General features: G+C 37.9%; 2 protein-coding genes and 2 non-coding genes across 5 annotated transcripts; 3 read left to right on the top strand and 1 right to left on the bottom strand.

Annotated features, from left to right (window-relative positions):
- Positions 1 to 3,144: 3,144 nt before the first annotated feature.
- LOC131784209 (C-type lectin domain family 4 member E) lies at positions 3,145 to 12,679 on the bottom strand. 2 transcript variants are annotated; one of them, XM_059101009.2, is made up of 3 exons: positions 12,625 to 12,679; positions 3,711 to 4,112; positions 3,145 to 3,270 (listed from the first exon to the last, which is right to left on the bottom strand). In XM_059101009.2, the coding sequence occupies exons 1-3, from the start codon at positions 12,626 to 12,628 to the stop codon at positions 3,263 to 3,265; spliced, it is 414 nt and encodes a 137-aa protein (XP_058956992.1). In that variant the 5' UTR covers positions 12,629 to 12,679; the 3' UTR covers positions 3,145 to 3,262. The 2 variants fall into 2 exon arrangements, with proteins under 2 accessions (XP_058956992.1, XP_058956991.2); XM_059101008.2 differs by lacking the exon at positions 12,625 to 12,679 and adding an exon at positions 4,927 to 5,109.
- On the top strand, positions 6,868 to 8,954 carry LOC136277798 (uncharacterized). Its single transcript, XM_066160491.1, has 4 exons — positions 6,868 to 6,916; positions 7,578 to 7,622; positions 7,703 to 8,314; positions 8,737 to 8,954. Exons 1-4 carry the CDS (start codon positions 6,868 to 6,870, stop codon positions 8,952 to 8,954), a joined length of 924 nt encoding a protein of 307 aa, XP_066016588.1.
- Positions 12,680 to 16,342: 3,663 nt separating the features above from the next.
- Positions 16,343 to 17,275, top strand: LOC131784211 (uncharacterized). The gene is made up of 3 exons (XR_010715954.1): positions 16,343 to 16,353; positions 16,466 to 16,527; positions 16,608 to 17,275. It is a non-coding gene; the product is annotated as an uncharacterized protein (transcript).
- Positions 17,276 to 20,524: 3,249 nt separating this feature from the next.
- On the top strand, positions 20,525 to 23,948 carry LOC131784206 (uncharacterized). The gene is made up of 4 exons (XR_010716052.1): positions 20,525 to 20,626; positions 22,374 to 22,433; positions 22,517 to 23,135; positions 23,672 to 23,948. It is a non-coding gene; the product is annotated as an uncharacterized protein (transcript).
- The last annotated feature ends 535 nt before the right edge of the window (positions 23,949 to 24,483 follow it).

The raw sequence follows: 24,483 nt of genomic DNA, 5'->3' as shown, positions 1-24,483 counted from the left end.
ACCCAAAAAATGCAAAAAATTTCGTTAGTAACTCATTGTCATGGAAGTGCACTTTCATTGTTCTTTCAAAATGAGACAAATTTAAACTGAGCACAAACAAACAAAACAGATCTCCATCGTCAGAATTAAAGCCTTACTATATTTTCTGTTTTTTGTTTGTTTGTTTGTTTGTTTTTATTGTTTTTTTTAAGCTGACTTCATGAAGAATCTGAAAGAGGAAAAAAAAGAAAATTGGTCTCTATTATTAGAAATTAAAAAAAAAAACAATAAAACAGGATTCCGTTCCGAAGAGCAGGTGATTTAAGAACCGTTTTCTATGTACGCACATTGTTTGCTTGACTGTAATACGCAAACACAACATACATTACAATTTGGCAGACAACTGATAACATGGCAAGGGAGGAGAAAAAGATTGCATTGGAATTATAAGATTATGGATTTCAGCTTCGATTTCAGTTATGATTCATTCGATAATATAGAGGAGATTGTAGTTTATCTTTCCCTTTTTTCACAATAAAAATTTCCCTCAAGAGTACCCCTGTTAACACATGATGTAAGAAGAATCAGCTCCGAAACAAAAACTTAGACTGATCAAGTATTCAGTAATCTGCGAGTTAAAGTTCTAAAATATACCATGTGCGTTTTGGAGATGGTATTACCTTTAGGCATTTCACAAATGTAAGCCCTATTTTGATTGTTTGACTGAAGATCATTAAACAGGCCTTGCGTTTTTGCTGGGAAATCCCTTGATATCACCACTTTATCTCCATCACTAGATGGAGCGCCAGCGGTCGTCTGCCATTTTTTAAAGCTCAGCTTGCTTCCACTCACCAACTTCCAATCCCCGTTAAAACTTTATTCATATTCATACAAACCCACCGTAATAATAGTGTATAATACACTTACAGTTCCTAAAAAACAAATCGTGCGGGAGTTTCTTATGTACATTGAAAAAGGGCAGCACGAAATGTCACAAGATAGTCTACATGAGGCCCTCGTGAAAAAACAATAAGAAAACATCCAAAAAGAGTAGAAAGTGACCCGTAAATTACAAAATGTTCTACACATATAAATGACTGCAATGGATACAAAAACAACCAGGCGCCTTGTGAGTTCGTTAATGAATGAGCTCATGGAAGAACAGTCCTTTATTTCATTAGGGAAAATTGTTCCAAATTCTAGCCGTTCTAAAAGCCGAAGAACGCTGTCCATATGAGTGTTTTACTCGAGGTAGTACTCCCAATTTTACAAAAGTGCCGAGGACAAAACCTGACGCAAACATGGATATTTCTCGGAGTTTCCGGGGTGTTAGTACTCTCCAGCTGATAGGCCTAGTTGTTCGAAGGCCGTTTGTCTTGGAATTTTAATTTGTTTCTTTATTCCTTTGTTCAAAAGCCTTTTTAGGATAATTTTCTATATTCTTTTTAGAGCATCCACGCGTCCAATCGAGGAAAAAAAATAATTTTACTGAATTTTCTGCCAAAGCTTTCAGCTCTAAGATCAGATTATATACTTACCCTGGGTTATCTTATCCCGGCTTTGAACAACCCAGCCAATACGGAAGATGAACCAGTCAAGTATGTTATTATCCAACAGCACAAAGTAGAGTACAAATAACACGCGAATAGATTTCAAATATCCCGCAATAGTGAACCTGTTTAACCTGTCGGCTGCGCGCTACGCTTCTCTATCCGCTTTTCTTTTCCCGCCTTATGAGATATGAGTAGAAACGATCGGCAGAAAAAAAGCAGTTAGATGATAAATAACATGTTAGACCTTTTGTTGTGTAGTATGGCTAATTACCAAATGGACGTGAGTGTTCTACCGAAAACTAAAACACTCGTAGAATTAATACGACTTATTATATACTCAACAAAATATCGCGTTTCTGATTGGTCAATGATGAATGCATAAATAGGTTATAGAGTGCAATAGAGGTTATAGAGTGCAATACGGAGAAGTTGCCATGGAAACACCGGGGAAGCGCGTGCAGAGTAGCGCGATGGAGTAATTTTGTCAAGAATATAATAAATAAAAAATCGTGTGAACCTGCTCGTGCATTTCGTGATTTATGGTCACTCGTGATGTTTTGAAAGTTCTCAAATTGTACTCGCCTACGGCTCGTGCAATTTTGAGAACTTTCAAAACATCACTCGTGCCCATAAATCACGAAATGCACTCGCGTTCATACGATTTCCTATACTAATACATCCGGAAGCCGAGTGGCGTATTTTTCATATGCGACGAGAGTGCAGATATTGAGCAGCGACGTCACAACTCCCGCCTTTTCAAACTTTACTGAGTGAACCTAGTTCGTTTCTTGTTGGAATACTACACGGCAGCAAGAGTTTTTTTTTGTGGTAAGCGACAAAGATGTAAATGTATTTTCCTGAACAGCTATAGAACGAGAGCGCCGAAAAGAAATTTCTCTAAACTTGCGACGAGACAAAGGTAAATTTTTGTTTTTTTTTCTATTGATACCCAGAAATAGAATTTAAGCCCCTACCATATATATATCAATGGCCCATACAATAAAAAGAATAATACACTTTAGCTCGAAGACACGAATTTTCTGTTCTCTAAGCACGAATAACATCTAAGATGTTGTTCTCGCTACTCGAACGTAAAATTCGTATCCTCTCGCCACCGTGTGATGACCTCTACGTATTTTTAAGGCGTTGTTTTTTATTTTTACTCTCTCTAAGAGCCAGTTAAAATACGGCACAACTCAGCGATACTGCACGTCAAAACGTCAAATAAGATAATGTGCCGGCTTAGCTGGAGATACTGCTGGAAGGAAATACAGTTGGCCATTCAGCCGTGTCATGGGCTACACTCTAAATTTGGTTTTAGACAGTGACCGGGGCATAGAACACCAATTTTTTAGAATTTGAAACTTCCCGGTTGCTTCTTTTAGCCGACCAATGTGGAAAATTTCCTATCATATCGAAAGATAATCGCTGCAATTATGATTTTAGACCATTGACTCTTGCTGGCTTTCGACCGAAGCTATTGATTTGAGACTCAACCAAAGAAAACTCTAACTTTGACTAGGAGCTTTTGTAACCTTCAAAAACCATCAACCATTAATAAGACCTCATACAGAACTAACCAAATTAAATTCCGAAAAGATATGGTTACTCATTTGCCTTACAATTCCACTTTTATTGTTCTTTCGAAAATGAGACAAATTTGAAGTAAGTAGAGAGAATCAAAACATATTTCCATCATACTCTGTGCTATCATTTCTTTGCCGACTTCATTAGGAATCTGATGAGGAAAGAAAAGGCAATATTAATTGGTCTCTTTACAATGAGAAATTAAATCATAAAAAATTAAGATTCCGTCTCGCTGAACAGGTGACTGAAGAGCCATTTGATTTCTACACAAATTGTTGATCATACTGAACAACCACTATGGAGGAATTCTTGCACGTATATAATGACTTTGGAAAGCAAAAAAAAAAGAACAAATTGCATAAGAGTTATCAGGATGTGAATTTAAGTTTCATTTTTAACTATACTACATTCAATAGCAGAGAAGATTGTGACCTATCTTTTCCATTTGTACAATTGAAGTTTTGACCGATTCACAAGTTGGATACTATGATGCTAAAGTTTCTTTCTCGTAGGTTACTTTAAACAGCTAATAAGGCTTGATCCCTTTGGCAGAGACCAAAGTTCAGTGCTGAGTCACTTAAATTTCCTTACCTTTGGGTAGTTCACAGATGTAAGCTCTTTTGATCCAATTTGGAAGATCATTAAACAGCCCTTTTTTTGTCGGTGGGTAATCCTTTGACATTACCGCTTTATTTCCATCACCAGAAGGCTCGCCATGGGTTGTTTGCCACTTGTCTATGGTCAGGGGGCTATTGTTCACCCACTTCCAGACTTCGCCCACTTTATTCAGGCCAATGTGCCATTCGTTAGGTTGCCCAATGCAACGCTTTTGAATTTCATCATTGAGGAAGCTCCATTCTGCTTCGGTCTCGATGGAAACAAGGTCACCACCCTTTCGTTTGCAGGTTTCTCGGTTGTCGGTCCATGTTGCGGGTGATTCCGCATCAGAGATAAGGTAACAAGAATTTTGGAAGCAAGGATTGGTTCCCACCGCTATAAATGGAAAATATTTGAAAAAATAAACATCGAATTGGAATGGATGGGTTGTTTATATCACATACAAGGCACAACAGGAAACAGATATTAAACTCATTGTTCACATCGTGTAGTTGCATTTTTAGTGTACAATTAACACACTTAACTCCACTGACCCCTCAATAGAACAAAACAATAGTCAATTTATTAAGTGAAATCAAAATGGGAAGGAAATGGTGTGTTACTGACAGCTTCTTTCTTAGCCAAACGGTGAGCGTTTAAACAAGTTGATTGCGGAAACGATTTACTGAAGTAAACGAGAAAATATTGTCATAATTAAGCGGGTCCACGATAGATTTGGGGTGAAAAATCGTAAGGTCCTTGAAAATCAGTGATTTTATTCCAACTTGGTAGATTCAAAGTGTGAAATGTCTCCGAGTATCAATTCTTATAAGCAAGGACCAATAGGCAAGAATCACATTGAATTGTCCGGGGTACTGGATTTTGGTTGATGAATCAGCAAAATAAGTAATCTGATGGTAAATCAATTTTGATTCAATGTAAGCATGCACAACGAACGTCGCATTACTTTTAGTTATCCGGAATCAATTATAACTTGATTTTTTTTCTTCATGGATGCCCTGGAATAGCTTAACAATGTTTAGTTTTATTTAACACTTTGAATGTTTTAGTATGAATTTGAGCACCAGGGCTAAGTTATACCTTATATATATAATTACTGCTCAGCGAGAGGAAGCGAAGTACAAATCAGAAAAGATCGTAAAGTTTCTTGCGACTACAATATTCTTTTTTCTAGTCATTGTCTGCTTACCATTAGCAATGCCTTGAAAGGAAAGAAGTACCATTCCCAAGTTAACCGTGAAGAAAACGTTCGTCATGTCTTCTATCAGATTTTGTGCTGTAAAAAGTCTCTTGGAAATGTTTCTCCTTCTAACGACGTATATGTATGTGGTCTTCAAAGCTTATGTTGTAGACTTGAAAATATCCCTCTGCGTCTAACGATATATGCATGTGTCCAAACATGCATAATTTAACTAACTTTTAGTTCTTAAAATTAAGCGTGGGTCTTATGAAAGGGTTCACTAGATCAACCTGTCGCAAAGAACCTAGAAATCATATTCAGGGCATAGATATGCATAATCAACTTAGTCAGCTGTGCTAAACTGTTGTGCCGTAAAAAATACAGACCAGTTGAGGATTTTAAGCCTCGAATCCCACATTGTCCCTAAAGACAATTTCACATTTGAGTAGATGGTGCGAGATAAAAAAGTTAAAATAATTTGGTTGATGTATTTTTTATCGGCCATCCAAACCGACCGGGCACAATTGGAGTCAAACTAAAACCCAACGCGCTGAAAACCCCAAATCCAAAAGAGATCCAGTAATCCCAACTTGCATTTTTTTGCTCTTAATTTGCGATAGCATTTATTTCTGCGGACACTAACATAGTGCTCCTACTTATGGTATCCATTAAAAAAAGGATCATTTCTGATATTCTGCTCTGTCGAAAGTTTTGACTGGTAAAACGTAACTCAGCCGTGTTCAATTTTCTTAATCAAGTCCGAGTGAACGTCAATATATTTACATGTCCTCTTCATTCTCAGCGGTTTCATAAGATGCAAACGGTAGCACAGAATGCTTGGTCAGTTTTTTACTATGCTCTCCACATGCTAAGTGTGTTTAGAAGCAGCTAGCTTGTGCCATGCTTTCAGTTGGACGAGAACCACCAGCCGCTCGGAACAGGTTGAAATGGCATCACATTTAACTTACTATCATCTGTTGTATTGATAAATACTTAGAAAATGGAAAAAGAGCACCGTGTTGTTGACCTTTGCTTGAATTCTCTTCATCAAACACAGAATATGATATTTGACAATTAATCGACTGACCATTTGGTGAAATCTTTTAAGAGCTCCACTATCTAATGTTTCGAAGGGAAATGTATGTAGGGGATTGTCAGTAAGAGCTAAGCTGAAAAAAGAGTTCTCGTGAAATTAATACTGTCTAAACTTTTTTTATGTAGTAAAAATCATATTTTGAACAGTTTAACTATTGAAACTTAATAACTGGTATAACAGAAACTGAAATTAATGTAGTGCTAGAGGACTTTCTAAGGACTCGAGCCTCTTATCGATAGATATCTGACAAGGTAATAAAACGGTGCTTGAAATGATACTAGTTAGCTAAGAAATTATAGGATACTCTGCTGAAGTCCCCGAAAATCCCAGTTCAACAGAGTAATTTCACCATACTTTTAGATATATCTTTAAGTGGGAGACTTATCTTCACTAAAAATATAAGGCATGTAGATACCTACATGCCTTATATTTACCTCATGGGATAGTCATGTGGGACTCTTCGATAATGAAGAACAAAACTAATGGCAAGAAGAAATTAAGAAGAATGCTTATATTGGTTAAGCCAGAGTCTTTTTGCTGACTGATACTAGTGATACTAATACAATACTAACGAACTACTCAGACTCAGGCCAACTTTGCGATCGAATTGCATCACGATAAGTCCAAGGCCAGAAGGATCACAACGAGTGTAACTAGCGTTTTTATCGTGTTGTTCATCAAAAAGAAGGCGGTGGAGCTATACATTTCTGTAGCTCTTGCTGCGTCACTGCTCAAACTCTAATCAAAAAGCTTGTCAATGAACAATAATGGGAAAAACTTCGCCTGTTACGAGGGAATCCCACGCCATATTTTAAGCGAAAAACTGATATGCCCCCTGAACAATAACGTAATTCATGGGATATTTCTGCCCTGATCCTCGCTTGTTAACCGACTGGCTCATAAGTTAGAACATTTCAACGTCAACCTCACATTTTACTTGAGGTCTACATTAGAATTGAGCGACTTCTTTTGGGGACTATATGTTGCTGCCGTGAGAAAAAACATTAAATAGTGCATCTAAAAGCTTTTAGACATCGGAAGACCTCATAGATAATAAGTCATTTTATGGCATGTATCTTTGCTCTGCGAATAAATCTCAAACCCACGCATTCATTTCTCAGAGTACTCGAACGCCCACTTTAGAATCTAACTTAACTATAAATAAGGAGTTAGCTTCTTCGTCCGGTACTCATATCCTAATTTTAACGGGATCAAGAAGAAGCACTTCAAATCACGTAAATAGTCGAGCACACAATGTGGCGTTGGATCGTTTCGTTGATGATTATCATTGTCTTTGTTCAGGGCACTGCACTAGGTTAAAGATTTTGTTACCCTGTTTTACTTATATTTTCCTATTTTTGAATAGGTTGCTCTCCGGAATAGGTTGATCTGTTGGTCTCCCCGACTCTTAACAAATGATCTTATTTGTGTTGTGTGTTATAATTTCAAACATTGCTGGAAAAGCTAAAAAAAAAAACCTGGCCAAGCGCCCGGTCGCGTGAGAAAAGCAAAGCTCTTGTCTTCCCAAAGCGTGTCATCATTGATATCATTCCTTATTCAACAGGAAAGAAACCTAAAGGACGCAAAAACAAAAATGACAACCCTGAAGGTAAGGTAGATCTAGATTCAGAGATGTGTTCATGTGATTCAACTGCTTTCATTAATTCTTGAATCATTTGTTTCGTGCAGACAGCCTTAACGTCGTATTGGAAGTGTTTTCTGGCGTACGTGACCCAAGTTGGACGATCCAACAAGGGAACTCAAATTACCAAGAAATCATAGCCTCCTTAAACAGTGCCACCTTGTACGAACCAGATGAGGCGCCTCCAAAGCTCGGATACCAAGGATTTGTGGTACAAGAGGTGAAACAAGGACAGAAGCAATCGCAAAAGCTGGTGGTTGGTTCTGAAACAGAGAGCTTACAACTGATGTTACTTCGCAGCAGCCCAGAGGGTAAAATATCGTCCAATGTGAGAAACATCGTGGAGATGGAAATCCGAAATGGAAACGTGTCTGCGATGAGTAGGAGAAGAAAACGATATGCTCCATGGTACGACCCGAGTCATTGGAACGGACCAGCGTATGTGCGGAGAAACAACTGCTATAACTACGCAAGCACGATCCGGAACAACACTTTTGCACAGCCTGGCTTTGGAGCGGGACAGCCATACCCTTTTCTATTTACCGCCGAAGACATGAAACGAGCTACAGAAGCTGATGGATGTGTTTCCCTGGTAGCAAAAAAACACATGTGCGCCCCAAAGGGACCAGAACATCTGATTGCACTGTTTGTCTACATTGGTAAGTAAAGGTGCATCGTTGGATTACCAAATTTGGCAATTGTATCGAACTCTCAATAATTAAATCATGTGCAGCATTTATTTTTTGGTTGAAAGCTCATACTCTTATAAAGGTAGGCAACCTACCATATTAATACATTACTATTTGTACCATTCTACTTTTCCTATTTTATTCTAGAATTCAACTGAAATCGAAAATCACTTTCGTAATTACCTGGTGTACAAGTACTCTAATCTGTATCCCACAAGAACAAAAACATTTGCAACAAGAAACAAGGAGTGTATGGGTTTCGAACATCACACTTTTTTTAAACAGAGATCACAAACTATATCTATGTATCGTTCGCCTTTATATCGTACTTATACCACGGTTATAAGTTATTTAAAAATACCAGCTCAGTGTTCTTCTCTCTCTTTCCACAGGCGATCCAAATGATTATTTTGATCGTGATTTTCACTTTTACCGATTGGACAATAATGGATACTGGTCTCACAAAGCTGGACAAACTCCTGCTACAAATGTGGATGGAGCAGGAAACCGTATTCGTGACCCAAGAAAAGCTGTAAATGGCTACTTCGATTATAAATTTGTCTCCTTTATGACCATTAATAGAAACAATGTAACCATACAGGGATACTGAATAATATCTGGCAGAATAATTGTCTCGTTACCCGTTGTCCTTTGTAAGTTGCAAAGTATGCTTTCAAGTGATGTTACAACCTGGCTTGCCCAGCTGATAATAAATTGATCACATTTCCAAAAACGATTTACATTTTTTCGTTGTTCTTTCATAACGAAACCTTATTTCAGGGGCCCAAATTAATCATACAGCACGTACAAGAGAAATCAGTCCCTTCCTACAGCATCACGGACTTTCGAATTGGAAATGTCCTAAATGTTGTAAACTAAAGGGAACGCGTACGTAAAGGGGCGTACTTACCGTGGGAATGTACCGCTTTTGGTCGTTTAAAACTTTGGTTTGAATGTTGCTCACGCCGTCGTCTAAGAAATATTTCCTTTAGTTTAGACTATGCAACTTTGCGCTTTCCTAAGATATCTTGAGTTACAGTGCTTATATTTTAAACAAGGAAAGACATTGAACAGACACAAAAAAGCAGCCAATACAAAATAATCGACCCGGAAATTTGAAGTAACTGGAACCTCGCATACATAAAAAAAATTACGATTTACGAAGTTAATGAACAAATTATGATTTACACTATTAGACCTAAGACATTCTTATAAGACTATTGATCCCGCTTTCTCTTGGGTATTTTACAAACTATAGCCTTTTACTTTATTGATTTTCGCCTTCTTGGTCGTCAAAATTTTAGCTTTATTTTGATGGAAACTCCTGCTTCAATTTTCGTGGGCTCCATTACCAGGAGATGATTTAATACCGCTGTAAAATAAATTGTCAGGCAACTGCTGTTCTGTCTAAAAATTTCACAAGTTGTCCACAGGTTGATAATAGAAAAAAAGGCAAATGAAACATTAAAACTGTAAAAGGAAAATACCACATGGGCCGAAAAAGATACTAGATTGGAAAAAAAATATAAAAGATGAAATATTCGCCAAGCTCGAAAAAAAACAAAACTAGCATTATGGGCCCCTTATCCAGTTTGTTAGTAATTCCACGTCCGCCGACTCCAAGTTCCCCTTCGGCGCGAAGTAAAGCAAGATTGAGAATAACCCCTTCAGTTCAGACGCCCTTAAAGATTGTTATCAAATTTACTCGTAGAGATGCGAGAAATGAATTTTACGCTAACAGATGAATACTCATTAAAATAAATTGCGGCCAAACACGAAGATTGACGCATTTTAGGCAGTCCATAGAGTTGTACAATTAATTAAAGGAAGAGCTGCAAAGAGTTTTTTCCATGGTGAGACTCCTCATTGCACCTGTTCTGTCGCACTTTGTAATACTTGTCACAATTTTAACAACACTGGGAATGAATTTAAAATGCATTTGAAAGTTTTCGGCTAAGAGGCCGAAGTGTCTCAGATGATGGCCTTCCCAGAGGAGTGAGTAAATCATAACCATTATAATTTCCGAAAAAGAAAATACATTTGAGACAAACATCTCTAGTGGGGACAATGTCTGAAGCAAAAAATCTGGAAATTTCCCAGTTTTTTTTGTTTTTTCTTTTTTTTTTTTCAGGGTAAGTGGTTGTTGCTATGGTTATTGTGATCAATTCTGTGATTGGTGGATTTAGCTGAGTGAACTTAGTATGATTGGTTGTAATCTGTCCGATTACAGGTGTCCGATTACAGCCAACGGTCCGACTATACTGTCCGATTACAACTATACAGAGTGATAAGTGGAATATAAAGCAGCTGATGCACCAATCACATTTGAGGAGATTGTAATGGTTATGATTAAAGGTGCAATTGAAGGGTAAACTATTTGAATTAATTGAATTCAACCAAAAACAGGAAGAAAACGCGAACACCGTCCATGACAATGAAGTTCTGTAAGAAAAGTTCAAGGCAACAAACAAAATATGACGAGTATGCGAGCGGTTTGATCACTGAGATTGATTTGAACAGTTTTCGTTCAAGGATTAATTTATCTGAAAGCCACACTCAACTCTTAGTTTTTTGGGTTTTAACGATAGGGAGAAAAAGTTTTCGGTTAAGAGGGGATTCATTTTCAGTACAATTTTTTATGATTACGGCCTTTAAAATACTGTTACCATATGTCTGTATTGACATCTCAATTTTTCCAGTTATTATTGAGGAGAGATGCTTTTTTTCAGCTTTCACTTGTAGTGAGCCGAGTCTTTTATCACTTTTAATTCGTCGTGATAGCTGTGTTTTAAATAAGTGCAACTAAAGGTATGAAATCGACATTTGATGTCACACGGAACCGGTTCACTTCCTTATCCATTCATTCATGCATGTTATTCCTGATTTTTTAACGGGATCATTTGCTGTCTTCCGTTTGGATAATTTGCAGTTTTGTTTGAGGATTATTTGCTGCCCTGAGCTGCACTGTACTGATATTTTTCCTTTTTTTCAAAACTTAATCTTGCGAAGCCTTTAATCTTTTTTATTTCATATGTTACCCGCAAAAACCCAAAATTTTATCATTTGCCAATTTGTTAAGATATTCATCAACTAATCGATATTCAGATGCCTATTTCTAGACTAAATTATTGTAAAGAATATGTTTGGTTTTGTTATGGTTATTTGATGATTATCTTTAATGCGGTCTGATTTTCAAAAGTACTCAAAAGTGCGCCCCATTTCAAGGGAGCAAAAAACACTAGTATTCAAGTCACAAACACTCCAAACTCCGCATTTCATCATTCGTTGGTGATCCTGAAAAATTCATCCAACTTTAAAAAAACTTCCCTACTATAGATCTCTTTGCAAACGTTGTGAGGAAAATAAAATTATGGCAATTTACCTTCAATCGCTGTAACTGATTTACAATTTCCGCTAACTATAATTATAAAGTTATTAGTTTAAATGACAAGGTGAACGACTTTTCTTTTATAAACAAAGAGGGATGGTGGGAAAACGCGAGAGATGTTTGTGACCCACGAGCCTGAGGCGTGAAGTTGACAGACTCTTCCAGGGTGGAAGATATGAATCCGTAGAAAAGCCGAAGACGTTGGTCCCTAGGACGGTAGACGTGTATCCTGAGGTAGCAAGGACTCACCTGCCTCGGAAAATTTAGACGTGCTACTTGTGTTAGGCTTGATGCTATTTATAACAAAACAACTAGAGTAACAGGGTACACACTCTCCCTTATATATCTTTAATTAAGTCGAAGTCGACACTTCGCACCACATCCTAGTTTACACTACGATGGCTAATACCTAATACAATTCCACAACGTGTCTTTCGGGGCCACTACAAACAAATTGTAAATAAACATTATAAATAGACATAGAGCCAGTTATTCATGGCTAAATACAAAGTGCAACCTAGGAGTTGAACTCGGGGCAACCAAGAACAAAATTAATTCCGTGAGTAGAAGAGTAGAGGGCTTGAACCTTGGACCACCAGATTCATACGTCCAGTCCCCTTAACACTGCCACACTTCCTCCACAAATTATACATATGTTAAAGATAGTTTATTATTTTCATCTTTTACTTATTTATAAGAGATTCATATATTTTAAGAGTCAGTGGTGCAATCATTTCATCCTTTTAAGGTATCAATGTTTGAAGCTAATCATTTTAGGCCAGCAAGTAAACCGTATTACGCGTGTAAGGTTGTTATCATAAATGATGTAACTTAAGTTACCATTGTAAATAGTAAGTATAGTATAAACCAAAAATACAAACAAAGCAATGACCCATTTGTAAGCTTATTAAAAATATTTTCTGACGATGCAGATGTTGTTTTAACACTTGAGCTCAAAAGCCTCGATCATATGACTAGCCCTGATCTGATATAGACTTGATCACGCTTATATTGATGCTAATCATTTCTATAAATAGAAAACTCCATCGTTTTAAGAGTCACAAGCTTGCAAAGTCTCCCTCAGGGCCAAACAGGTAGATAATTACCATTCAAGTGACGATATCCGGTTGAGTTGGACGATCAATGACCTAGAAAAAATGTCAGTTGCACGTTCAGACCTCTAGATTTGTGTAGTAGCCTGTGGTAAGCTCAAGGTGGTCTAAATATGCAAAATACTATTGCGCGAAAAAAAACGAGAATCAGACAGAGAGAGTGCACCAGATTTTATATCCGACTTCAGATCAAGATAAGCTTTCTTGAAGACCGTCACAAAACAGCTTTGGACGATTTGAAATCTGAGGGGCTAATTTGCTCCGTGTCGATCGCCCTATTGAACACCAGATAGATAGCCCCTCCAACGTGGACACCCATCTGGATGCTGCGCGCCAGATGGCGCCCAAATCCACTTACCTATTCCCAAGTCATCACAGTCACTCGTTTGGCTGCCGTATGTAACACTCTTGAATCTCATCATGGATGAACTGCCGTTTCTCTTCGGTTTCTATGTAGAACAAGTCATCTCCCATACTTTGGCGTGTTTTCTAGCTGTCCCTTCATTTCTTTCCAGATTCCGAAATTGTGTAGAGGAAATTTTTAAAGTATGGTTTTTCGATTTCTATTTATGAAATCAATCTAAAAAAAAGTAGCAAAAACTATTTCACTGATATCCACAAGGTTATACAATATACTTGCGAAATTTATTGTTTTTATAGCTCTATTGTTGTAATATAAGTTAGCTACAGCCCCTTTTCGATGAAAATTGAATTCATAAAGTATGACTAGAATCTTTGAGAGGATCTTCACTAAATCCAGACTTCTTTTGTTGGACATTTGCAGAAACGTTTTCACCCAAAACATACCATTACACTGTAACCCAAAGTTCGAGCCTTACGGGAAGTTCTGTCCTTTTATGCGCTTAAGACGCCCTATAAATATCACGCACAAATTTCGCACTTAACGAATGCACTAAGGTCACGTATTTTTAGCTTGGGGTGGAAAGCATTGTGGTTTCCTAATGTAGATTTTTATTGCCGAGGTCAGTTTGATATAAAAAAGAACCAATCTCATGCTGTTCGTCGATACATCAATCTAACTCACAGGCGTACAAGGATCACTAAAGGAGGACGGAAATTGGCAAAGGCCATATACGAAACGAAAGGCGGTAGGTGACACCTACGAATAAACAATTATACAACATTCGTTTCGGATTTAGCGAAATGTGACTCTCGCCTCGCAGCATGGAGGGGATTTGTTACAACAAGTTTTATTTTATGAGGGTTTGTACAAGGAAAAAAGTATTCGTAATGTTTGGGTTGTCTGAAAATTTGGTTATCCTGTGTTTTATCTATATAACCGTCATCGATTTCAATAGTTAGTTTTACATGTAAAACACACGCATGGATTTTTGTCAATGGTGGACTATCTATAAAAAACCTTAGCGAAATTGACATATCCCAAGGCCTGGACCATAAGCCTCCCTCTCTGTCCCGTTATGATCTCCTAGCGGCGAATGTCAAGGTATCACATTTTACACATGAAAAATAATATGGCTTAATATTTGGATTAATTTGCGGTTGTATTTTAAAATGGATTAAGTATTTCCAAAATATCTTTAGTTCAAGGGACCGTAACGAAAAAGCCTAAGCGAAGCAGAAATGCGCTGTATCAGAGCATAAAAATTTCTGCTTTGACTGTCGCTTTTAGCCAGTTTTCCATGCTCGGGTGCATCAAGGATCGTATTCATTCGAGAAAGTCAATTTTGATTCACTCTGATCTGTAAATTTCTTGAGTACCACCCCCACTGCATGATTTTTGGATGTTCTACGCTTTCTTGAACGCTGCGCTGGGTGCACATTTTTGACGTTAACCGATGAAAACATTTGTTTTCGATGTGTGCCCCACTTTACTGCTGGACAGATTAGAGAGCTATAAAAAAGTGCTAAAAATTGATCACGAGAGGATGTCCGTTTACAGAGACAAGATTAAAGAGGATTAAGAGAGACATCAATTCTATTTTAAAACATAATTTATTTAACATGAACGTTAAGGATCAAAAGCAAGTAGGTAAGCAAAGAAAAGCAAGTTACTGATGGGGAATGAATTTGAAGTACAGTTTGAATAATATCCCTTAGAAATCACCAAAGTAGTCGGGTCAATTTTCAAGGTCCACGGGTGCGATATATGATGAAGCTTCAGCAGACATATGAATCTGAGGAATTTTACACATGAACAATGTTTTCCTTTCTCGAGTCTGTCGAAAAAGCGTACAACTAACTACCGTAACTACCAGTTCTTGATAATTTAACAAAATTATTTCAAATTACAAGATCTGGAAAATAGTTCCTAGTTTTTTTTACTAATCTCATTACGAGTAGAGCATTCTTAATCGACTCTAACAGGATAGTCTAACCAATATGTGAGTAGGAAGAATAATAAGTAGACAAAATAGCGTCAAACTTAAGATCTTTTCTTTAAACCTGTCTGAAAAGATAATGATACCAGTATGGCGATTCATTTACATAATCTGCTCGGGGGTAAACCAACCATGAAGTGACATACTGAGTAACAGGTTGACTTTATGAAGACTCTTTATTCGGCTTATGCGAAATATTCATTATGTCACTTGTGAGCAGAACACTTTCTGGTATGTTGGCATAAATAGCTAACCAGGGTATTTAATTAAAAACTTCACGACTCACGTTGGGTAAAAGTGAAAAAGAAGACCATGGGGCGATACATCCCAACAGTTTGGGCGGTTTTCATATCCCTCTGTTTTCTAGGAATTGGTAAAGGTATGCAGAGGGGAAACTTTTCAAAACTATGGAAATTGGCAGGGTTGCTAAATTGTGTTCATAAAAAAGATAATTTTACATAATACTAAATTTAGGCAGTGGTTTCAAGAAAAAAACCTTAAAAGCTGAAGTAGGTTGTGTTTCATGATATGAAATAGAATATTTCTGTTTAAGTCTTTAAAAGCAAAAAAGGAACTTCAAACTTTAGCAAGCTATTTTACAAGGTTATTTACAGCATATTTGAGTGTGTGGATCGGAAGATCTTAAAATAGCAGATCGGTCCAACTCCTAGTATTCTAAAAAATTGTTCAGTTGCACAGGGGGAAAACGGCCAAATTCCAAAACGGCCAATTCCAAATCCTTTATGAGCACACGGTAAAATGTATAGAACTGTAGGCTTCTTCGTTTACGAATCAAGAAAGATACTCGGGAACTGAAGAATTATGTCACAATAAATTGATAAATTGCAGCAGCATATCAGCAGGTGACTTTACTGTAGGGAACCAACACTTAATTTCAACTCGCAAATAGATTTGAGGGGATCAAATCCGCAACGAATTAGTTGTCTTCTAGTTTAATTTACTTTAAGAACTACACCTGTAGGTCAGTTTAGTACCACCCTGTTGATATAACCAGCTGGTTAAAAACAATTGCTTTTGACCTCAGTTTATTATGCCAACCCGTCATCAAAAGCACACATTCATGCTACATACCTCAACTTAATAGAAGTGATATGGATCAGTGAGGTCGGTTAAGAAAATGACCTTCCGGTAAAAGTAATTATTCCCCTACAAAAATTTGCATGACCAAGAAGGGGATACTCCACCGCAGTATTCAGTGGTCACCCCAGTAAATAATGCTCGTTTGTTTGATTTTCATCAGGTCAAGAGGACACCTGAGGGCACTGCCAGTGGAAAATGGTCCTGAAAGTAGCATACCTCCAGGTATCCTCTTAAATCAGCAAAGACTTCAGTAGAAACATTTATAGGAGACATATTGCCTATATAATTTCTCTTTGTTTTAGGTGAAGACGGTTTCATCATAACTTTGGAAGTACTTTCCGGTGTTCCTGACCCACAATGGACGATTCGACAGGATGACGAAAAGTTCAGTGAGGTACAAAACCTTTACAAAAATGCGGAAAAACATAAACCGGAGGAGGCACCAGCAAAGCTCGGATACGAGGGATTTGTAGTACAGGAGGTGAGGAAGGGACATTACCAGCCATTGGTATTGATTGTGGGTCCTGAAACAGAGGAGCTGCAGCTACTCTTACTCCGGACCAGCCCTCCTAATAAGATTTCGACGAGTCTCAACAATATCGTCGAAGGAGAAATTCGGAGTGGAAATGTCAATGCCGTAAAAAGAAGTAGAGCGAAACGTTACGCACCCCCTTATCAGCCCGGAAGATGGAACGACAATGTCCACGTGCTGTTAAACAACTGCTACAAACTACGTCAAGCACAAAAACAGGATCTGACACCTTGGCTACAGCGCCCGGGGAAAAGCGACGAGTAGGGAAACCGCTTCCGTGGACTTTTACGGTAGATGACGTGAAGAAATCAGCAACGTCGGATGGGTGTGTTTTTGTGAAGGCCAAGAAAAAAAACTATGTCTGCTCCTTCTGGTAATGACCACCTTGTGGCTTTAGTTGTTGCCATAGTAAGTACCTACAAAACATTACTGACTTAATTATCGGTTAGCCTTATAAACCAGTCGCAGATGGAACTAACCTCGGGGTTCCATCTTAGTTATAAAGCTTGCATACCTTGCAAACTTACAGGAAGCATTAAAGATTTTACTCGAGAATGGACATTAGTCTTGTAGTAACTTTCAGACTTTGCTCGAACGATATTAATGCAACTCGGAGTGAAAAGGCTTATGGGAAAAAAGAACGTAAGCATAAACGAACTAAAATAAAATGAAACTCCCGCAAAATCAGTTGTTCCATGCTGCAAGGGGATTTCAAAGGGAATGTTTCTCCAAAAACCTAGTACAGGAAGCCTAATGCATGAGATTTGTTTCAAAAAGACCCTTTTTATTGTCGTGAGTTATGATGCAGTTCATATTTACTTTCCAACAGTGTGATTGTCCAACGATTACCAACTGGTACCGACTGGGACAATAATGGATTACTGGTCTCACAAACCTGGCCGAACCACTGCCCTGCCACTGATCGTGAGCGGGAATTTGGAGACCAGGATACGTGATCCAAGGAAAAGCTTGCCAATGGTTTTCACATAACCCCCCCCTCTGAATTTGTTTGTTTTCATGAAAATCACATAGGTTTCACTCTAAAATCGCATTGAGTTTACAAAAAGTATCTGTTAAGAAATCTGATCAAGATTACATAAGTGTAACTCAAACTTAATCCGCCTTAAAACCTTCAACAATTAGCCCTGAAAAGAAGTAAATAAAATGTTTTTTTTCTTGTTCCATTATTTAGCTGTTTGAGAACAGGACCATCTTTGTCAGTTCATTTTATATGTTGTCTTTTGGCCGCTTCTCATTGTTTTGGTCCTCGTCAGCCTTCATCACTAATTTTTTTGTAGTTTTAGATTTACGTTTTTTTCTTTTCCTTTCCTTTTTTTTCCTTCCTTAGATAATTATCATCTTTAACTAGGCTCGCTACATGATTAAATTAAGTTACTTTGATTCATTATCCCGCACCGTTATACCATTTGTGACAAGAATACCATTGGCTCAAACACTGTATGACTGGCTTTATTGGTTATGAACTCTGTGCGACCCCCCGTTAATCCTAACTCTCGCTGCTTTTCATTTTTGTGGTGTAGCTTTTTGAGTGGGTCAGGCAATCTCACTCCTTATTTTAAGTTATTTAGTGACGGACTTATTAATCGGACTAAGCTTTGTAAAAATAACAATTGCACTGAAAGCACAAGGGAGGGGTTCCATCTGATGCCTTTTGTATGAGTATAACCAGAGAGGAGTGATGAACCCTAATAAATCGAAAAGTCTAGGTCTTCCTCATCCTGCCCCCCCCCGCTGAAAACTCAGTCCAATCCCTTCGTCAAATGGTATGTTGCGCTGATATAAAATCCCCTCTGAAGAAAACTAGTTTGAAAGCCTAAATGAGTTCATTCTCTCTTGATTGGAAACGAAAGAAAGCAAACTAATGTTAAAAAACCACCGACCGCCTCTGGTTTCATTCTAAAATTACTATCTCGAAGTAATTGCTATCTGGTAATTTAGTGTTTATACAACTGGGTTGAAAACGTAAATTAACCACCGTAAAGAGTAAAAAAAAGCTGACGTTTCGAGCGTTAGCCCTTCGTCAGAGGCGATTCGGCTCTGTCCAGCTTTTGTACTCTTTACGGGGGGGGGTGCTCAATTTACGTGTTTCAACCCAGTTGTTATACACTAAATTACCTGCTATACTCTCCCACCCCACACCAACGCAGCACCACAGTTTCTGAGAAACTTACCCCTTTATTCATAATGGACTATCTTGGATTGTTCAGTCGACCAAAATTCTTCTACAAATGAAATAAACTGCACGCAAGGTCTCAGCCACGCAGTCAGGACAATATGACGTACACACGATTTTCTTAATGTTTTCTAATTTCTTCGAAACGATTATTTCTGTTTTCTAAGCAACAACAAAAAAACACTCCCAACTCAAGAGAAAGTTTTATAAGCATAACAATTTTCAGTTGTTTTTTAAGCTCGTCCGTGAGGAATTGGCGGTGCGCTTCTCGTAGCAGTAAAGACAATTGAACATTAACCAGACTAACGATAAAAGGCGGTTGGGCTCGTAGATGATTGTTAGATTATCTAGGAATTGATGGTTTCCGGGAAAAAATAAGCACGAGCGATGTACCGAATCAAGAAGGTCAAACAAAACAAGATATACAATACATCGGAAGGCAGTAAATGTATTTCGGCCTTGACTTCGACTTGTGGTTAACTTTGCATCCGCTCGGAATAACTCTCGGATGGTCGTTTCTGTCCACGAACATATAAATCTGTTGGTCATTCAAGGACAAAATTTACTTCAAAACTGACTACAAATGTTCCAATTGTACCGTTACTTTCATTAGGGTACAGAAAAGTTTTAGAGACCACGAAAGTTATTTGACGTGAATAGATACACAACCCCAAACTCTATCAGTGTTTCACTTAAGTCTAAGTGGACAGCTGAAATAGCCTGAGTCGTGTTTAGAATTTATCACAACCTATATGTCACTTATTTAACAGAAATTTTCAGGAACAAGATTAAGAATGATACTAAATGCTAAAATGCATCATTCCATTTGGCCCTGACCTGGGTGAAAAAATGAACTAAGGATAGCTACAAATGGAACAAACCCATATCAAACCGACCAAACTATAATAGAATCAAACAGTGGGTCACCCTTCATTGTTCAAGATTTGATCCCTCGGGAAATTAAGACAAGACGTTAAGTTGCATAGCTACAATTCTATATGACAGAGCTCTATCTAAGACATGAAATTTGGGTAATTTCAGGGGGAATTTTTCATGCCTTTGTTGAGTTGAAAAGCAGTATCACGATTTGTGGAACTCGTACACTTTACACTGCTTTTTAACTAGTTTGAGCTAATTTGTGGTTTCCGAAAATGAAAATGAAGATTTAAAATGAATTGTTCTCACCACTTAAATAAAGATCAAAGTTCTCATGACAAGATAAAATATCTTTGAAACAAACTATAAAACTTAACATAGAATTGTACAAATTTTCTTCAAAACCCGTTAACAAACAAGCGATACCCGGTTGCTGACTCATTAACATAATCTGCTTAGAAGCAAATTGACCATGAAGTAACAAACTGAGAAACAGGTTGACAGATTCTTTATGCGGCTTATTCGAAATATTCATTATGTCACTTGTGAGCAGAAAAATGCTTGGTATATTGAAATATATAGATAATCAGGGAATTCCTTTAAGACCAAACTTCTGGGTTCACGTTGGAAGCAAGTGTGAAACAAGAAGACGATGGGACGATACTTCCAGACAGTTTGGGCGGTTTTCATATCCCTTTGTTTCCTAGGAATTACCAAAGGTATGAAAAGGTGAAAAATTTCAAAGGCGACTGTGGTTCGTAGACTAGTTAAACTGTGTACCTAACGTATTACTTTGTTCATAACTGAAACATTGGTGTCATTTAAGAACACTCTTAGTTGGATTCTGTGGGGTTTTTTTTAATTGAATGAATACTAAACCATTTAAATGTAAAGAAATAATTGCGAACTCAGACAAGCTGTTTTGAGGTGCTAATACATATGCATATACAGTTCATGAGATGCCATGAATCACAGTGTTTTGGAATTCAAGCAAGTCCAAGTCTAAGTTGTTTAAAATTGCTTTAAATTACTTCTCGGCACAGAAGCATTTCTACCAATCTCGGCCTCGGAAACTCAAGCTACTCTTAAATACTCTTCTGGTTCTTGATCAGCCTTTTGAACTATCATCATATTAAGAATATTAGTTTTTAATTCACAAATGCATCACGAAAACACAATCGAATGCTTTTTTCTTCTATTTAACGATTTTAAAAACATATAAGAAAAACTTTGTTTAGCGCAAAGCCGTATACATTTCAGTTCTAATTAATCAATATTGCGTTCATTAATTTCATTAACTAAGCTCTCCATAGAAATTTTTCAAAATAAAATTGAGTGGGGTTGCGAATTTGGAGAAGTCGGATTAGTTGAATGTCTTCTGCCATTTTTTTTTTTTTTTTTTTTTTGCGACTCCGTTACCGACATTGTCCAAAGATTACGAGGTTTGTAAGTCCGTTTTACGCTTTTTTTTTCTGCACGTGATCAAAACGGGCAAGATTGCCCGCTCAAGTAGCCAATCAGAACATGACTCGATGCATCCTGCTCAGTGGGACCGTCAGTTTTAGAATGAATGGTTATGATGGTGTTACTACTATCATCATAAAAGGACACGGTTGATCATTCCTATAAGATAACCGAGTTATTACGTGTTTATTAGGCTGTTTGGTTTAATACTTGCAAACTGTTCTTGTAGTTCATGCAATTTCCTCGTTATATTTTAGCTGGATGGAAGTAAGAGTACATTTGAAGTCAGTCATAAAGATTGAGTTCGTCTAACGCAGGGTTCAAACTTCAAAAAACTTTAGAATAATTTGTTTTGGCGTGTGTTAATGAGGAAACTAGCTACAGAGCGCACTACGCACGAAAGGCTGTAAAGGAATAGTTCAGTCTTCTTTAATCATCGATGTTTATTATAATTCTACTTTCGTAAAATTTACTTCTCGCACTTCTCTTCCCCAGTCTGACTCTGACTGACTGATCAACTCCGATTTTCTATCTCTGATTTACTCGTACTTACTCAGAGTAACTCTGATCGCCTGACCGCGAACTCTCTATACCATAAAATATCTTATATCGACCATAAGTAGGCATGCGCGGACATGTTGGCCAACAATAACCCAAACAATTTCAAAAGAGTCTCATGAATGATAACAACGCGCTTAATGATTCCAATCACACAATTAATCTTTGCCTGCCAAACCAAAACAGAACTTTAGTGTGATCCAAGGCAAGGTAAGAAGACTAACAAACTTAACACGTCCACTGAAGGAAGTTAGATAAAATAGTAGCTATTAGAAAACTCACCAAAACAACTTCGGACGAAGTAACGCGAAATATAACGATGATGACTAAATTATACCTAACTAATTTGATCATTCACAACATTATATCGGCCTAACTAATTTGATCATTCACAAACATTATATCGGCCTCAAATGGTTCAATTAACATATTCATTTCTATCAGGTGAAAGGGCATTTGAGCGCACCGTAAATGGAAATGGTCCTACAAGTAACATCCCTCCAGGTACTTCTCTACTCTACTGAGATTCAGGTAAATAATCACATAAAGGGAGGATGCATTGCTATGATAATTTATCTTTATTTTAGGTGAAGATGGCTTCATCGTAACTCTCGCGGTATTTTCCGGCGCTTCCAAACCCACAATGGACGATTGGACAGAACGACCCAAACTTCAGTGAAGCACAAAGGCTTTTCAGAGCTGCGAACAAATACCAACTTGAGGAGCACCACCAAAGCTTGGATATGAGGGATTTTTCGTGCAGGAGGTGAAGAAGGGGCAATATGAGCCATCGGTATTGATTGTAGGTCCTGAAACAGAGGAGCTACAGAAACTCTTGTTAGGGACTGGCCCTCCTGATAAGGTTTCGACAGCGCTGAACAGAGTCGTTATGAAAGAAATTCAGAGTAAAAATGTCAGACCAGCGAAAAGAAATCGAATGAAACGTTACGCGCCATGGTATCAGCCCAAAAAATGGAACGACGGCATTCATGTGTTTTCTAACAACTGTTACAACTATGCAAGCACAATCAGGACAGACACCTTTGCACAACCGGGAGAAAGTCAAAGTTAACGTTTCCATTTCCATTTAATGGAGAAGACGTAAAAAGATTAGCAGAGGCCGATGTTGTGTTTTCAAGGAAGCTAAAAAACACATGTGCGCTCCTTCCGGTGATGAACACTTGGTGGCACTTTTTGTTTCCACTGGTAGGTACTTTAAAGCAGTCCTAATATTGTATTGACAATAGCACTGGAAGATGAAAAATGTGATTACCACCCACATGGCTAGGAAACGTAAGTGTAGGCAGCTTATGGGGTTTCTCGATAACTTTGGTGGTGAGGGCTACTGGCGAAGGAGACGGAGGTGAGGGTTTCAGCGACCCTTCATAGTAGGACATTTCGCGAAACCTTTGTAGCGAAAATGAAGCGGCCAGAGGAACGACAATCGTCTATAGCTGATATTCTAAGTGGAGAGGAGGACTGTGATTTTTTTTTATGGCGCATTTAACATAACAGGATAATGACTCCGGCCATGCAGGATACAAACCCTAACTTTTCCAGATTTAAGGACGCTTCCCAAACACTCTTAGTTCCATCGCAGCCTTTCTTTGGACTCTCACGCAGCGCTCCCCCATGGGCGTGGCGTGACTAAAGAACGGCTGCGAGGGAGACTAAACACCCTAACTCCTATTACACAAATTGTTAAAGTTATTATGAAATTTATCGCTTTTTATTTCCTTTAGAAATAGGTCTTGAAGATTACCATTGGTACCGATTGGACAATAATGGATACTGGTCTCACAAAGCTGGCGGCACCCCTGCCACTGACCTTGATGGAAATGGAAACAAGATCCGTGATCCGAGAAAAGCTGCCAATGGTTTCATACCCTATAAATTTGTTTGCTTCATGACCATCGACAGAACAACTATTCAAATCGAGTAAATTTCTGCCATGATCCTGATCCGTTTAGTCATTCAATGAATCTAACGTAGTCCAGAAATGTACAAACAAATAGTTCTAACAGGTTGAAATAAAAGGATTATTTGTAGAAATAAAATAAATGGCTTTTTTTGTCATCTCCTACTCAACAGCTCAACAGGTCACAGTTTATGTTTCAGAGAGGGCAGTTTTAATGGTTGTATCCTACTTTGATTCACAGCCTACATGTTGTATAAAGTGTAATTTGGTTGGTCTGTGGCTCAAGCAAATGTCATCCAGCCTTTCTGCTGTTCCCTGCTTCTGTGCTCCTTATAAGCTCGAGGGAATTTAAATCTTGGGATTATTTATTCCTTTCGATACAGCCAAAGAAAGCCTTCCTTCCGAATTCTGTAACTGAATGTTAGCCTCAGAAACGATTGATTTAACAGAGTTTACTTTAAAACATACAGCTACAACAAATCTTTCGTTGAAACTGACCCTCTTTTTGAAGGAGTGTTTTGCCTTGGGAGACAACAATTAAGTATTTTCCAAATTGCATTCGAGTTTAAGGAAGCTTGCTCGAGAAGATGGCCCCTCTCAGAGTGATCAAGAATTATTCTGCAATGTTGCAGATGA

Source organism: Pocillopora verrucosa, chromosome 13 (assembly GCF_036669915.1).
Source record: "Pocillopora verrucosa isolate sample1 chromosome 13, ASM3666991v2, whole genome shotgun sequence".
Taxonomy (NCBI): Eukaryota; Metazoa; Cnidaria; class Anthozoa; order Scleractinia; family Pocilloporidae; genus Pocillopora; species Pocillopora verrucosa.
This window is presented reverse-complemented; position numbering and strand designations above follow the sequence as displayed.

Coding starts and splice junctions, on each gene's coding strand:
- LOC131784209 (XM_059101008.2), bottom strand. CDS start 4,993: ATGACGAACGTTTTCTTCACGGTTAACTTGGGAATGGTACTTCTTTCC. Junction 4,113..4,926: donor CTTTCAAGGCATTGCTAATG/GTAAGCAGACAA, acceptor TTCCATTTATAG/CGGTGGGAACCAATCCTTGC.
- LOC136277798 (XM_066160491.1), top strand. CDS start 6,868: ATGGGATATTTCTGCCCTGATCCTCGCTTGTTAACCGACTGGCTCATA. Junction 6,917..7,577: donor GTTAACCGACTGGCTCATAA/GTTAGAACATTT, acceptor CTTATTCAACAG/GAAAGAAACCTAAAGGACGC. Junction 8,315..8,736: donor TGCACTGTTTGTCTACATTG/GTAAGTAAAGGT, acceptor CTCTTTCCACAG/GCGATCCAAATGATTATTTT.